Raw genomic sequence first — 12,630 nt, 5'->3', positions numbered from 1 at the left:
TGAGGGGGGGGGGGGGGGGGGGAAGGTGTACCGATAATCCGTCTTCTTAACCAAAAAGAAAAAGGAAAAAAGTTCTGGGTAAGGAATAAGAGAAAGGGAAGAAAGCAAGAAAGGAAAGAACTGGAATCCATATCACATGATGCCATTTAAAGAGCCGTGGTACCCCTCCCTCCCGTCTCCCCCATCTTTGCTTAAGATTAGCATATATCCAGCCTGGGAATTGGGTGATAAAGATCGACAGATAAATTAATCAACAGACAAACTGCATTGTGCATGTTTACATAAGTGGACGTGGTGGATATAAAGTAATTTTGGTCGGTTTATGAAATACCACACCTGCTCTCTCTCTCTCTCTCTCTCTCTCCCTAAAAATAAAACATGTTCCGCCACTGAACTTTTTTGCCTTTCAAAGATATCGTTGCTGTTGCCCAAAAAAAAAAACAAGGGAAGAAAAATAATAGTGCACAGTTATGGCACCTGCTCCTGACCCGTATCGCCTTCTTTAGGCACAATCCAATCAGTCGCAGCCAGGATATTTTACTTCTTCTTAAGTGTGACCGACCACGAATAGTGTGAGCATGCCCATCTCGTAACACTATCTGTCTGTCAGGAGGGGCCCGGGTCCCTGCAAGAGTAGGGAGGCTATAAAAGGCTTGTAACCAGGGGACGACCAACAAACAACCACAAACACCCTAGTTATTTCTCTCCACCATCCACCCACCCCTTTCTGCCTCTTTCTCTCCCTATTTTTTTTTTCTCCTTTCCTTTCCTCTTCTTCTTTCTTTTTCCTCCTCTCCTCTCTTGCTCTCATTTTTTTTTTCGCCCCCCTTTTCATCTCAGGCCCTTTTCTGATGCTGAATGCAAATGTGTAGCCCTGCTGCTGGCGGCGAAAGGGGCTGAATTGTGATTAAGAGGGAGAAGAAGAAGAAGAGGAGCTCCTTTCTTTGTTCTCCCCCCGGGGGATGTTTACCAGGAGAGACACGGCGGATCAGATATGAAAGGCATTCAGGTCAGCATTGATGTGAGCGAAAGTGAAATCGTACCTAAGGCATTCCAAAGACCCGCGGTGTCAGGGGTCCGGGCTCGCGGTGCCTCTGCGAGTGTGTGTTCTCTGGCCGCCAGGCGAAAAATATCTTCACACAAGCCGGGCGGTCGGAGAGGGAAGAATTTAAAAAAAAAAAGGAATAATAAAAAAAAAGGAGAAAATGTGTCAAAAATGATTCTTGGCTATTTTTGGGGGGAAGCGGAGGAGGGAGGGATGAAAGTTTTCTGTCCAGTGTCCAGGATGGAGTTGGGATGATCATTAGTTGTCTTTTTTTTCTTTTTCTGGTGTGTGTGTGTGTGTGTGTGTGTGTGTTGGGGGGGGGGGGGGTACAGCCACAAGCCATGCTATTTGCTTTTATCTGCCTTATCAAAGCGTGCTTCTCGGTTGCTGTTGTGTGTGTGGAAATGCTGTTGCTCAGCTACATTCCTGATTTAATTCCTTGTGGAAAGCACATATTAGAGGATTTGGTGAATAACACATCAGCTTGAAAGCCGAAGATATCACACCGCGATAACTGTATCTCTGTCTCTCCGTGGCGCGCACACACTCTCACACACACACACACACACACACACACACACACACACACACACACACACACAATGAAATAAAATAAAAATCATGTGGATTACAATGACCACAAATATTCCTGGCCTTTTGACAAAATGATCCCGTGGAAGCAGAAAAAAAAATCCCTTTCAAAACTGACATCGTTACCCAAAGGGAACCTTCTTTCGCTCCTATATAACCAACGCTACGCCTGAAATCACAACGGTCTCGTAAGGGAAGTCCATTCATTTTTATGTGCTTGGCTATACACACTTGACTCACACACTTTGAGCAGATGGATATATTTAGCTCGTGACGACTGCAGCCGAGGGAGAGGGAGTAAAAAAATAAAAAATAAAAAATCAAGTGATGCAAAATAGCTACCGTGCACTCCGGAAAATAATAAGGCCTCACGCAGCATGCCAAAGTGCAATGTGTAGTTGTGACAGGACAAATATGCCTCCTTATTAGCCTGCGTTGAGGGAAACCTGCTAGCCGTTTTACAAGGGGTAATTGGAATGTGTCTATTTTGATTCAACCAGAAGGCCGACGTTATAAAAACACTCCAGTAAGAATCATCCCCGGCTATCAGCGGGGTCTGTGCACCGCGACACTCTGAGCACAACAGCCCCCCCACAACTCCCTCCCTCCCCTCCCTCCCGCTGCAGACTGAATCCTGCTGGCACCTGTAATATCTCACAGTAATTATTTCACTTGCTTAAACAAAATAATCCCTTATTTCCCTCAACATGAATGTGCTGCAATAAAAAAAAAAAGATATACACTTTTCACCGCTTCTTCCGACAAGAAAGGAAAAGGGGGAGAAAAGAAAAAAAATCCATCAGGAGCTTAAGGTAGCCACTTTGGCTGCTCCACACAATTGCCAACCCGTATGGGAATGACAGCAGTGAATGGCGCGGTGGACAACCCCCTGCCACTATTGAAGGTATAAACATGTAAATGAAACACATTACCAGTGACAATCAATTGTCCGCGAGCGCCTTGCGAAACCCCCCCCCCACTTCTTTTTTTTTCTCCCCCTGTCCCACACCCTCTTTGCTCAGTGACGATGGCAAAAAACTGCCCCTACCTAAAATCTGGGTAAGAGAGGGGAAGGAGGGAGGGAGGTCGGTGGATGGGACATGGCAAGGGAAGAGGAGGGGGGGTGAGAGAAGAAGGCAAAGAAGAAGAGGAAGAAAGGGAGCACCTTGTCTTACCCCCCCCCCCCCCCCCCCCCCCCCCCCCCCCCCCCCCCCCCCCCCCCCCCCCCCCCCCCCCCATCCCTATTCTCTACTGTGGGAGCTGCACAACACAACTTTAAAAAGGCAGAGGAATAATAGAGATGGACAAATTGTTTAGACTGGCAGAAATCTGGCATTGTCTGGGTCTGAAAGAAAGGCTGCCCCCCCCTTCCCACACGTATACACCCACACACACACACACACACACACACTCTCCCCTATATTTCTCCACCAGAAGCGTGAATCTGTGAATCTTAATAACCAGGTTCAGACTATTATATCAAACTCCTGCACCGCGAGAGACGCTGAGCAAGAGGGACACGGGCCTCGTCTTTCTGCTTCTTCTGCTGCTGCCGCAGCCTCGGATTATGTAATCAGCGTGTTTCAGAGGGTAAATCCTGACATCGAAAATGTCATCTGGGATACAGGGGAAAAAAAAAAAAAGAATGTTCAAAAACGGGGTGACGGAGAATCAAACGTACACCGAAAAATCCCCCCCGAGAAAAAATGCAACATCTGCATTTCCTCTTTCATCCTCCTCCTGGACAACACGCTGCCACAGTTTGACGCAAAGAGTCTGCGTAGCATCCGAAATTCGAAAACAACATGATTACACAGCCGAATATGTTTTTTTTCTCTTTTTTTCCGAGAAGGCATGTTTTTGATGCTCGTGCTGGTTCAGTGACAGGGAAACAAGGACAGGTGTTGCGAGCGCTTTTCTGTTGGGCGCTCACAGCTGGATGTCGACAAGCTACACCTGGCGAGGGCCAAACTCTCCAACACTTCACGCTGCGGAGATCAAGTTTCACACCAGGAGGGGAGAAAGGGTTATTTGTTTTTGTTTTTTTATATATATATATTTATGTGTTTCTTTCTTTTTTTTTTTTGCAGTTTAACAACGAGGAACAGGAAAAGTAATTTCTCAGGTTTTGCTGCTTAGAAATATTGCTGCCATCCCCGAGTCAATCAGCTGTGAGACGGAGGCTTCCACAGCGACGTGCAGGAGGTTTGGATGAGGAAGGGGATCAGTCATGTACTGTGGTTAAATACCACAAGACGGACTGGGCAGTGAGTGAATAAAGCTACAGTAGCACCTCCAGCCCTCAAGGCCAACAGTCATCTGGATGAGAATGTCATTGGTTAGACAACTTAGTGAGCAAACGCCTCATTAATACTAATTGGCACAAATGCTGAAATGCCCCTTCCGTTATGTTTTGTTTAAACAGAAGAACAAATAATCCCGGTGATCCCAGTCATTCCCTCTATGAGGACGCATTAGATGAAAAGAAAAAAAATCGAATCAAATTTGAAACCAGACTCAAGGCTCAATTGTTTCATCAAAATAGGAAGAAGAAAAAAAATACCAAAGTAGATGTAAAACATGTAGCATTTTTAAAAACAAAAATAATGACAGGTGGCAAGGAGATTAGAATTTACATCAAAACATGCTCGCTTACACGCCGCCGCCTCAGAGAGCCGCTCGGTGAAATTAGCTGTAATTGTACGTATTTTAAATTTGTGTATATTCATCTGATTTGTTCGTTAAGGGAAGAGAGAGGGAGTGTGGATGCATCCGTCCTCCATCTGGTAAATATTTTGGGGGAAAAAGACCCTCTCTGTTTGTGTGTGTGTGTGTGTGTGTGTGTCTGTGTGTGTGTGCTGCATTTTATTCTTTTTTTTCTCCTTAATTTCTTTTTCCTATTTTCCGGGTGCATGCGAGGCGTTCTGTTAGTTACTGCTGGAGGAGTCAGAGTCTGTCCTGCTGGCTGTCACACGCTTCGCCCTGCCCCACCATCCCTCCACAGAGCCAGGCATGAAGAGGACAGAGAGACAGGCAGAGAGACAGACAGAGAGAGAGAGAGAGAGAGAGAGAGAGAGTGGAGGGGAGAGGGGCCAAGCCTCAATAAGCCTCTGCATTCCCAGGGGGGAAGATTGGGGGTGAGGAGGGGGAGAGCGGGAGGTGGGGAGGGGGTCATCAGACAGAGCTAGTTGTTATGGGAGAAAGAAAAAATAAAGGGGGGGGATTCATATTTCTTATTTCAAAACTAGAATGACATTAAATCTATTTAAATCAAATCATTTTTTACATTCCCGTGTATGGAAGAGTGACTACATTTTTATAAGAGATATAAATATTCTTTTACACATTCCGCCGAAGCTTTTGCCACCTCTTGTCAGGTTTAAGGGTGTGAAATTTATATTTGCTTTGCGAATATTATTTTATCAAATGCAACATTTGGCACAAAAGCCAAGGCTGATTTTTTCCCTCTCGCCCAATCAAGCCCCCCCCCCCCCCCCCCCCCCACACACACACACACCCCCACACCCCCACCCCCTTTACAAAACAGGTGGCCACAGCTAAACAGGCTGTTCTACCTCGACATGTGTCTTATTATTCTATTTTTCTTTTTTTCTTTTTTTGAAGCATGAAACACAGCAAATGTACATACATATTGGAAATCTCCAGCACCCACTCTGGTGCTCTTGTGCTATTTAGTGTGGAACAAAATGCTTGTCTGCTATTGATCGTATGAAATCAATAAATGAAATCTGATCTAGATAAATAACCTGTGGGGGCAGCGATTAAAAAACTGTGGTGGAGAAAGCAAATAAAAAGCCTCGTCTGAGCAGCTGAATCACAGCCTCGATTTTTCACACACACACACACACACACACATCACACACACGCACACACGCGCTGCTTCAGTTCGCCAGTGTGTTTGGAGCCTATATGGAATAATCCGGAATAACGGGGCCAGGAAATGTCACTGCAGATTTGCCTCTTGTGGGAAAGTGTGCAGTCAAATGGAGAAAGAAAGGCACCAAATCTCCACCTCCAGCACTCCAGGTCCAGCATGTATCGGACATGTCATCCTATTTATATATGATTACTCCATTCCAATAAACCCAAGCGATAAGGGGTTAACCAAAACGCACAAGTTTACAAATTGAAGCAGCAACCAGCTGCCATGTCCTGTGAATTGAATTTGTCCCGGACTATACACAGCGACAGTGTGGGGCTGTACGACTTGAAAACACGCTTTAACAGAGGACATGTAAAGGCCAATACACAGATGAAGACGTCACGGCTCACGCATGTCAGCGCGTGGGTTCAAGCACACCAAGAGCGAAGCCACGAGATTGGACTTTTGCACCGAGGGAGGTGAGACTTCTCCGTCCGCCCATGCTCTGGGTCACCGCCGCTCAGTCCACCGTGGCGGGTCATGTCCCGGCGACAAACCGGCCGGCTCCGCCACACTCCCAACTTTCCAACCTCCACAAGTTTGCCCCAAACCTCATCACAGCCTCCTCAGAATAATCCCCCGAAAATAACACTTTCAAACCGGCTATTTTCTTGTTTTGTTTTGTTTTGTTCAAGATTCCAAAGGTTGGAGAGGGGCTGCAACCCGGATTCATTTACGCACAGTTTCTCCCCTGGATAGCGGTCCCGTTATCCCTGCGTAAAAAGGGCTGATGCGCGCACCAGCCGCGGACCCTCGGTGGAAACCTTCAAACCAGGCTTGCATCCAAAGACACCCCCCCGCCCCCACAAAATCACACACACACACACACACACACACACACCCTCCCGCCGACTGCTGGATTTGTCTCCCCCCTGGTTTTTCTTACCGTTTTTCCGCCTCGGGTTGGCTTGTTTTCGCCTCTTACACCTGGGGCCATCCGCCATGATCTCTTGCTTCATTGATAAGTGTGTGTGGGATCAGATGGCAGCTCGCATGGACTCGATTCCTTGATTTCAGCCTGATATCTGACGGGAAACACAGCGACAATGTGGGCATTAGCACGGAGGTCCACTTGCGCCGGACGCGGACATGAAACTGCAAATGCAACTTGGATGGAGGGGAGGCGGTGGGTGGGTGGGGGGGGGGGGGGGGGGGGGGTGATGGGGGGGGGCGGTGGGAGATTGTAAAACAGAAAAAAAAAGAGCCGGGGGTGAAAGTATGAGAAGGAGCGGCGAGGGGATCCGTGCCCATCTAATTTTGATTTTCAGCTGATCGGCTGTCAGCTTAGTGGCATTAACAGCAAAGCAAACAGCAGCAGGAGGAAAGGGAATTATAATTTCGCTGATTGGTAAAAAAAAAACCCCAATTCAATTCGCCAGTGAGAACTGCAGCGAAAACACGATTTCATTCAGAAAAGTTTCTCAAGCCGTTCCTATTTTTCGTCACTCGGGACGAAACATTAAATATTATAAATCTTGGCACTCATTTGTATCAGAACTCGTGTGATCTGCTCACGATCTGCTTTTTTTTTTGCGCTCTCAAACAGTTTTTCTTCTTTTCTTTTTTTGTTGCGCGCATGAGGCGAATCGGGTGAACACGTCCGAGTTTCTGTCACATTTGAGGGTCAAATCCAGAGTTCGCACGTTACAGACGGGCAAAGAGCGAGGACGAGGCGCAGCCTGCGACCAGCCTCCGCTGTGTGGTCCGAGTCCAAGTGCCCGAACTTCAACAAAACACTCGAGTTCGCCTGAGAAGAATTTGCAAAATCAAGGATTTCACCAACTCAACCCGAACCCTCTTGTCCACAGTTCATAAATGGCACGATGGGGAATAATTGTTCCAAATGTGCAAACCGACTCCCCACCAGCACACACAGAGAGAGAGAGGGAAAGAAAAATCTTTAAGGCACAAATGGCGCATAAACAAAAGCGATAAGACTCCAGTCGCCTGTGTGGGATGTTCGGGGTTCGTCAGCTAATTTATAGGCGCAAATACCGTTATTAGGGTAAGTGAATATTGACAAGAGGTCCTGCTTGTTGTCGGGCGACACAGGCTGGATGATACACACACACACACACACAGATACTAATATAAAACAAGCCGGGGAGACTCAGAGGGAAAACGGGATGCATATCGCCTTTTTTTTTTTCCTCCAAAGGACAGCGGTGTTGTGCGGCGCCGAACGCCCAGCGAGAAGCGCACTTTCCCCGGCTGCCCGGGAACCGGCAGGACGTCTCCGCATCACCGGGGGCGAAAAAAAGGGGGGGAAAAAAAGCTACGCGAACGCACCTATTTCCACCTGCGCAGGTGAGGCGAAGTTGAGCTCCAACTCTAAACGCGGGCGCGCCGAAGTTTATTATCCAAGCTTTCTCCGGGAGAGAGAGAGAGAGAAAAAAAAGAGGCAATAAATACAAAACAAAACAACAACAACAACAAACAAAAAAAAAAAAGAGTCGAGGCACGTACCTGTTTTTAAAGGGCGCAAAGAGGTGTCTTGCGGATAGGAGCTGCGAGGAGGGGATGATACCGGAGCGCGTCGGTGAGCGGATCCTTTTCCACCGGTGATAATAAAGCCTTAGAAATAAAGCCTTAGAAATAGTTGGGAGGAGGGAGGGACCGCTATTCCTGCTAGGGCAGGTTTACAACTGATGTCTTACACCCACTCCAGGAAACAAACCTGGGTAGGGACTGACGTGTTACGCCTCTTCTAATGACATTTTTTTTTCTTTCCACCTCCTTTTCTTTGCCATGTAACACAGAGGAGAAGCCCCCTGAAACGCACGCCACCTATCTTCACGGGAGGGGATAATTGAGGGGCGCCAAAACGTGAGCATCTTCTGGGTTGAACGTGAAGTTGTTGGGGTTTTTTTTTTTCCTCCCTCTCTCTTTTCTCCCCCTCTCTTCCTCCTCTTTTCTTCGCCTCACTCTCCTTTCTCTTCCTCCATCTCCTCTCTTTTTGAGTGAAACCAACTATGTCGGGCTTCGACGCGGAGCAAGGAACAGGCGACACCGTTGGGTTTTTTTCTCTTCTTCTTCTTGCTTGTGTGAATGTGTGTTTGCGCGCGCGCGCGCGCGTGTGTGTGTGTGTGTTTGCGGCCGTGTAGAAGGGGGGAGAAACTTGGAGCGCGTCCACGCTGGCCGCAATCATGTAAGGATATATACATTTTTCCCTTCTAATTTCTATTTCCACTGCGTTTAATTTGCAGATATGGAAACGGTTGATACGGCGGGATGCAGGAGTTGCGGGCGAGGAGGCGATTCCGCGTATTGCTCGTTATTGTAATTGGCTGCGACTGCAAAAGGTATGGGGATGTTCGGCTTTTATCTACGCTGCAAAAAATGTCCCTCGGGATTGTCATTTAATGTCAAACATTATTATTATTTTGTTAAAAAAAAACAACTGCCAAAGTGTGACTACAGTTGCTGTTGATTAGAAATAGGCTAAAGGTTTTCTTGTATTGAGAATAATGTCCTTGTTAATGTCAGGGGTTTTTAGGAAATTATTGGCAAAAGCTGAAAACGTTTTGGAAACAAGTGGAGTGTCTCTGCGTCTTTGGCATAATTTGTGTATAATTCTTTTTGAAATAATAGTGAATAGATGACTTAAGGTGGATTTTCTTTTCTTAAATAATTGTTTTATTACTTGTAACCTGGCCTTTACCTGCAGCATCAATGTGCCTGCAGGTGCATTGCTGGCTGTGTCTGCAATAGAAATGCTTTTTAAATGTAATATTTTTTCTCTGTGCTTATTTGCGTTTTCCTCGAACGAAAACGAATCAAAGAGAATCCCAAAAATAACTGCGCGACGTGAAGTGTGCCCGGCGCAAACTCTAACCCAGCAGTGACAGAGATGGCGGAGCCTCGGTGGGATTATTCTGATGATATTAAAGGGACCTGGGAAAAAGAAAAAGAAAAAAGAAGAAATACCATAAAGTATAATAAAGTGACTGTAAAGTCGCCGCAGAGAGCCACAGACGCACTGCGAGTCCCTGCTGGAATATTATAAGGACATCGTAGGGATATTCCGACGTTATTAGGGTGATTCTTTTCGTTCTGGACGCCACTTAACAGGGCTCCCGCATTTATTAAAGAAGTCAACCATCTCTGCCATGTCTGACTGGCAACAGTGGGAGGGAGGGGGAGAGAGAGGGAGAGAGAGAGAGAGAGAGAGAGGGAGAGAGAGAGGAAGCTCCACCTTTGCAGCGCTGTGATTGGTTATGTAAATAAAGTATTATTTGGTGTCCTGTCCTCCTGCAGCTCGCCACTGTATGGCTAATTAAATCATCAATCAAGGGGCTGAACTGGTTGATGCCCCCCCCCCCCCCCCCACCCCTTCTTTAAAAAAAAAAGAAAGAAAAAAAAAACATCAGATGCAGACAAAAAGAAATCACCCATCAACATATAGCCTTAACTTCTGGTAAGAATCGTTTCTGAGAAATATCACTTCCATTGTTTTCTTATATGTTTATATATTTATTATCATTACGTAAATACCTTGTTCAACCTTTGTTTCTCTCAGAGGGGGCAGAGGTTAAGGGGGGGGGGGGGGTGAAATCGATCGGGGTGAAGCTGCTATGGCTCCCGTTTTTCTCGGGTCGAGAGTGGATCCGGTCCTGTCTGAATTATTGTCATGCGTAATTTACTGCCACGGCGCGAGCATGTAAACGAAGCAGTCCAGCTCCCCCTCTCTCCCTCTTTCTCTCTTCTCACACACACACACACACGCACGCACGCACGCGCGCGCACGCACGCACGCACACACACACACACACACACTCATCCATGCGAGCCTGGAGTGGCACCTCGCGCCTCTTTTTTTACGCACACAGACTCTCCTGCGTGGGGCCGCATATTCACCGTGAAAACGGATTACAGTCGCTGTGTGACCTATAGAGGGACCTTGTGCTTAATTAATACATTGATTTAAATGGGGGGGTACCAAAATCATCGTATGCGGGGGGGGGGTCATATATTTTTTTGCCGACCCCTTGGATTGTTCATTTCAAATAAAAAATGGAAACATGTTGTTGCGCAAGTTGTCAATGTGGTTTAATTAGTTAGGTGGGAAAACGATGGTTTATAATATTTTGGAGATTTTATTTTGAATTGGTTATTAAAAAAGATTGCATTAACAATTATTTACAAATATTTTCTGAAGAACTGTGGCTATTTTGTAAATGATGCTCATTGTTGTACTCTTATTTTTTCCCCCTCGAAATAAAAAAATGCAAGTTTTTGCAGCTCGTTTTCTGCTCATTGGCATATTTTTCCGAAGTTGAAATGTTGCCCCAGAAAAATCAATATGAAGAAATTCACTTGGGTTTAATGGATTTTAATGTCCAACACCTAAATTGGAGCTCTGCCGTTCTGCAGCTGTCCGCCCCAGGCATGACTGCTGATTACCAAGATTATAATCCTAATTTTCTCCACCTCTCTTTGCCTCAGTGTGTGTGTGTGTGTGTGTGTGTGTGTGTATGTGTGTGTGTGGGGAGAGGCCCACTTTAAGATTTTTGACAGCACCAAACGCATAAACGCAGTGGTGCAGCGGGGTTTGCAGGAATGTTTCGCAGTATTTTGAGAATCTGTCAGTCTAATTACCACTTCTGTTTGTGCGTTCAATAAAGCAGTCGGGTTACACTCACTACTTCTGTATATTGTGCGGACTTTGTCAGCTGCTGTTACATGACCGAATGTCTCGCCAGCCTCCAAAGTTTATCTGACAAGAGGGAGGCAATAACAAAGATCACCGTTCGAGTGTTCTGACAGCAAAAAAAATGTCTTTGCACTGTAGTCATACAGCTGATCATATCCCTGAGTTTTGATCGCAACATAACAAGCAACCAAAAGTATGGAGGTCAGAGGTCAGTGCAGCATGATGACATCCTTTTGAAAAGGCTTAACGTTTTTGCTTGTATCAAACCCTTAGGCCAAATTTGTCAGGTGAAAGCAACACCAACAATGTTCTGTTACCTCCACGTTTCCCCCGTCGAGTCAGAGTGGGGAAAATCCTCCAAAATCTCGCCCGTACATCACCACGAGACACTGAAACTGTCCACTGAAAACCGACACCTGGATTAGCAGCAGGTCTAACTGCAGTGTGAAACCAGAGCCTCGCTTCAATTGCATCGGCGGTCGACATCACTGACCGTCTGATATGTGATACTTATTAAAGAGAACGTCAATGTTCATCCGACAGAAAGGACACACGGGTCTTATTCACCACAATAAATCCTTTCATGCAATCATTTTGTTTTTGCAGCCATTGCTGGTGCATGATAAAATGAGACGAGAGAGAAAGAGAGAGAGAGAGAGGCAGCGAGGGGAAGGGACGACACGGCAGAACATGCCTCGGGAACTGAAACACTGTTGCATGTACACGTTGTGCATTCAACAACTCCGCCGCCAGGCGTCCCTGATTATTGGCCTAATTTAGATCTGTGAGAGTCACATGACATCGTGGCGCTTCCAGTGATGAATCTATGCCCAGTCCTCATCTCAAGGAAAAAAAAAAAGAGAGAGAGAGAAAACACTCCGCAGCTCAACCAAACCTGTTACAATATGAGGAATATTCATTGTGATCATCTGCGCCGGATGCCATTGAATTCATTATTCAGAATATAATGAAATTAATTTGATTCATTTTCTTGGGGGAAACTAAAAGACTGATCAAAATCACACATCAAGAAATATTTTGTTTTGCCCCTGACAACATCCTAGTAAAATCATTTTCTCATAATATATATATTTTTTTCTTATTCCTCATATGAATTAAAAAACATACACGTGTCTCACAGATCCGGCAACTAAAAGGCCTTCACACCTCCTCCTGCTGCAGGCCGGGGCTGCAGAATAGACTTCCTCAAGGGGTTTTCAAGGATTATGTGGATGAGATTGTGCCTTTTCAAGGGCAGTTTTAAGTGTCTCACTTTGTTGATTAAGCAGAGTTTCATTGTTGATGACAATGCATCATAAAGGGGGGTGGGGCAAGAGGAAGAGAAGGAGGGTCATACTTTAAAATAGAAGTTTATACATACTGATATTTTCTTTTCTA

At 45.9% G+C, this 12,630-nt stretch overlaps 1 protein-coding gene and 1 long non-coding RNA gene across 8 annotated transcripts in view; one reads left to right on the top strand and one right to left on the bottom strand.

Moving 5' to 3' along the window:
* Positions 1-12,630, bottom strand: part of zeb2b (zinc finger E-box binding homeobox 2b) — a 112,089-nt gene that overhangs the window by 79,546 nt on the left and 19,913 nt on the right. For 3 of the 7 annotated variants that reach the window (XM_035636711.2, XM_035636760.2, XM_035636746.2), the window contains exons 1-2: positions 8,046-8,343; positions 6,466-6,604 (exon numbers count right to left, since the gene is read on the bottom strand). In XM_035636711.2, coding sequence (XP_035492604.1) covers positions 6,466-6,538 — 73 coding nt within the window. In that variant the 5' untranslated portion in view covers positions 6,539-6,604; positions 8,046-8,343. Of the gene's footprint in view, positions 1-6,465; positions 6,605-7,868; positions 7,945-8,045; positions 8,344-12,630 lie in introns of those variants that run through there. The other 4 variants (XM_035636778.2, XM_035636789.2, XM_035636720.2 and 1 more) reach the window with 3 other exon arrangements.
* Positions 7,217-8,399, top strand: LOC118312329. Its single transcript, XR_004794210.2, has 3 exons — positions 7,217-7,584; positions 7,738-7,886; positions 8,339-8,399. It is a non-coding gene; the product is annotated as an uncharacterized LOC118312329 (long non-coding RNA).

The sequence above is a fragment of the Scophthalmus maximus genome, chromosome 1, assembly GCF_022379125.1.
Source record: "Scophthalmus maximus strain ysfricsl-2021 chromosome 1, ASM2237912v1, whole genome shotgun sequence".
In the NCBI taxonomy this organism is placed as follows: Eukaryota; Metazoa; Chordata; class Actinopteri; order Pleuronectiformes; family Scophthalmidae; genus Scophthalmus; species Scophthalmus maximus.
Note: the sequence above shows the minus strand (reverse complement) of the source record. Positions and strands in the feature narration are given on the sequence as shown.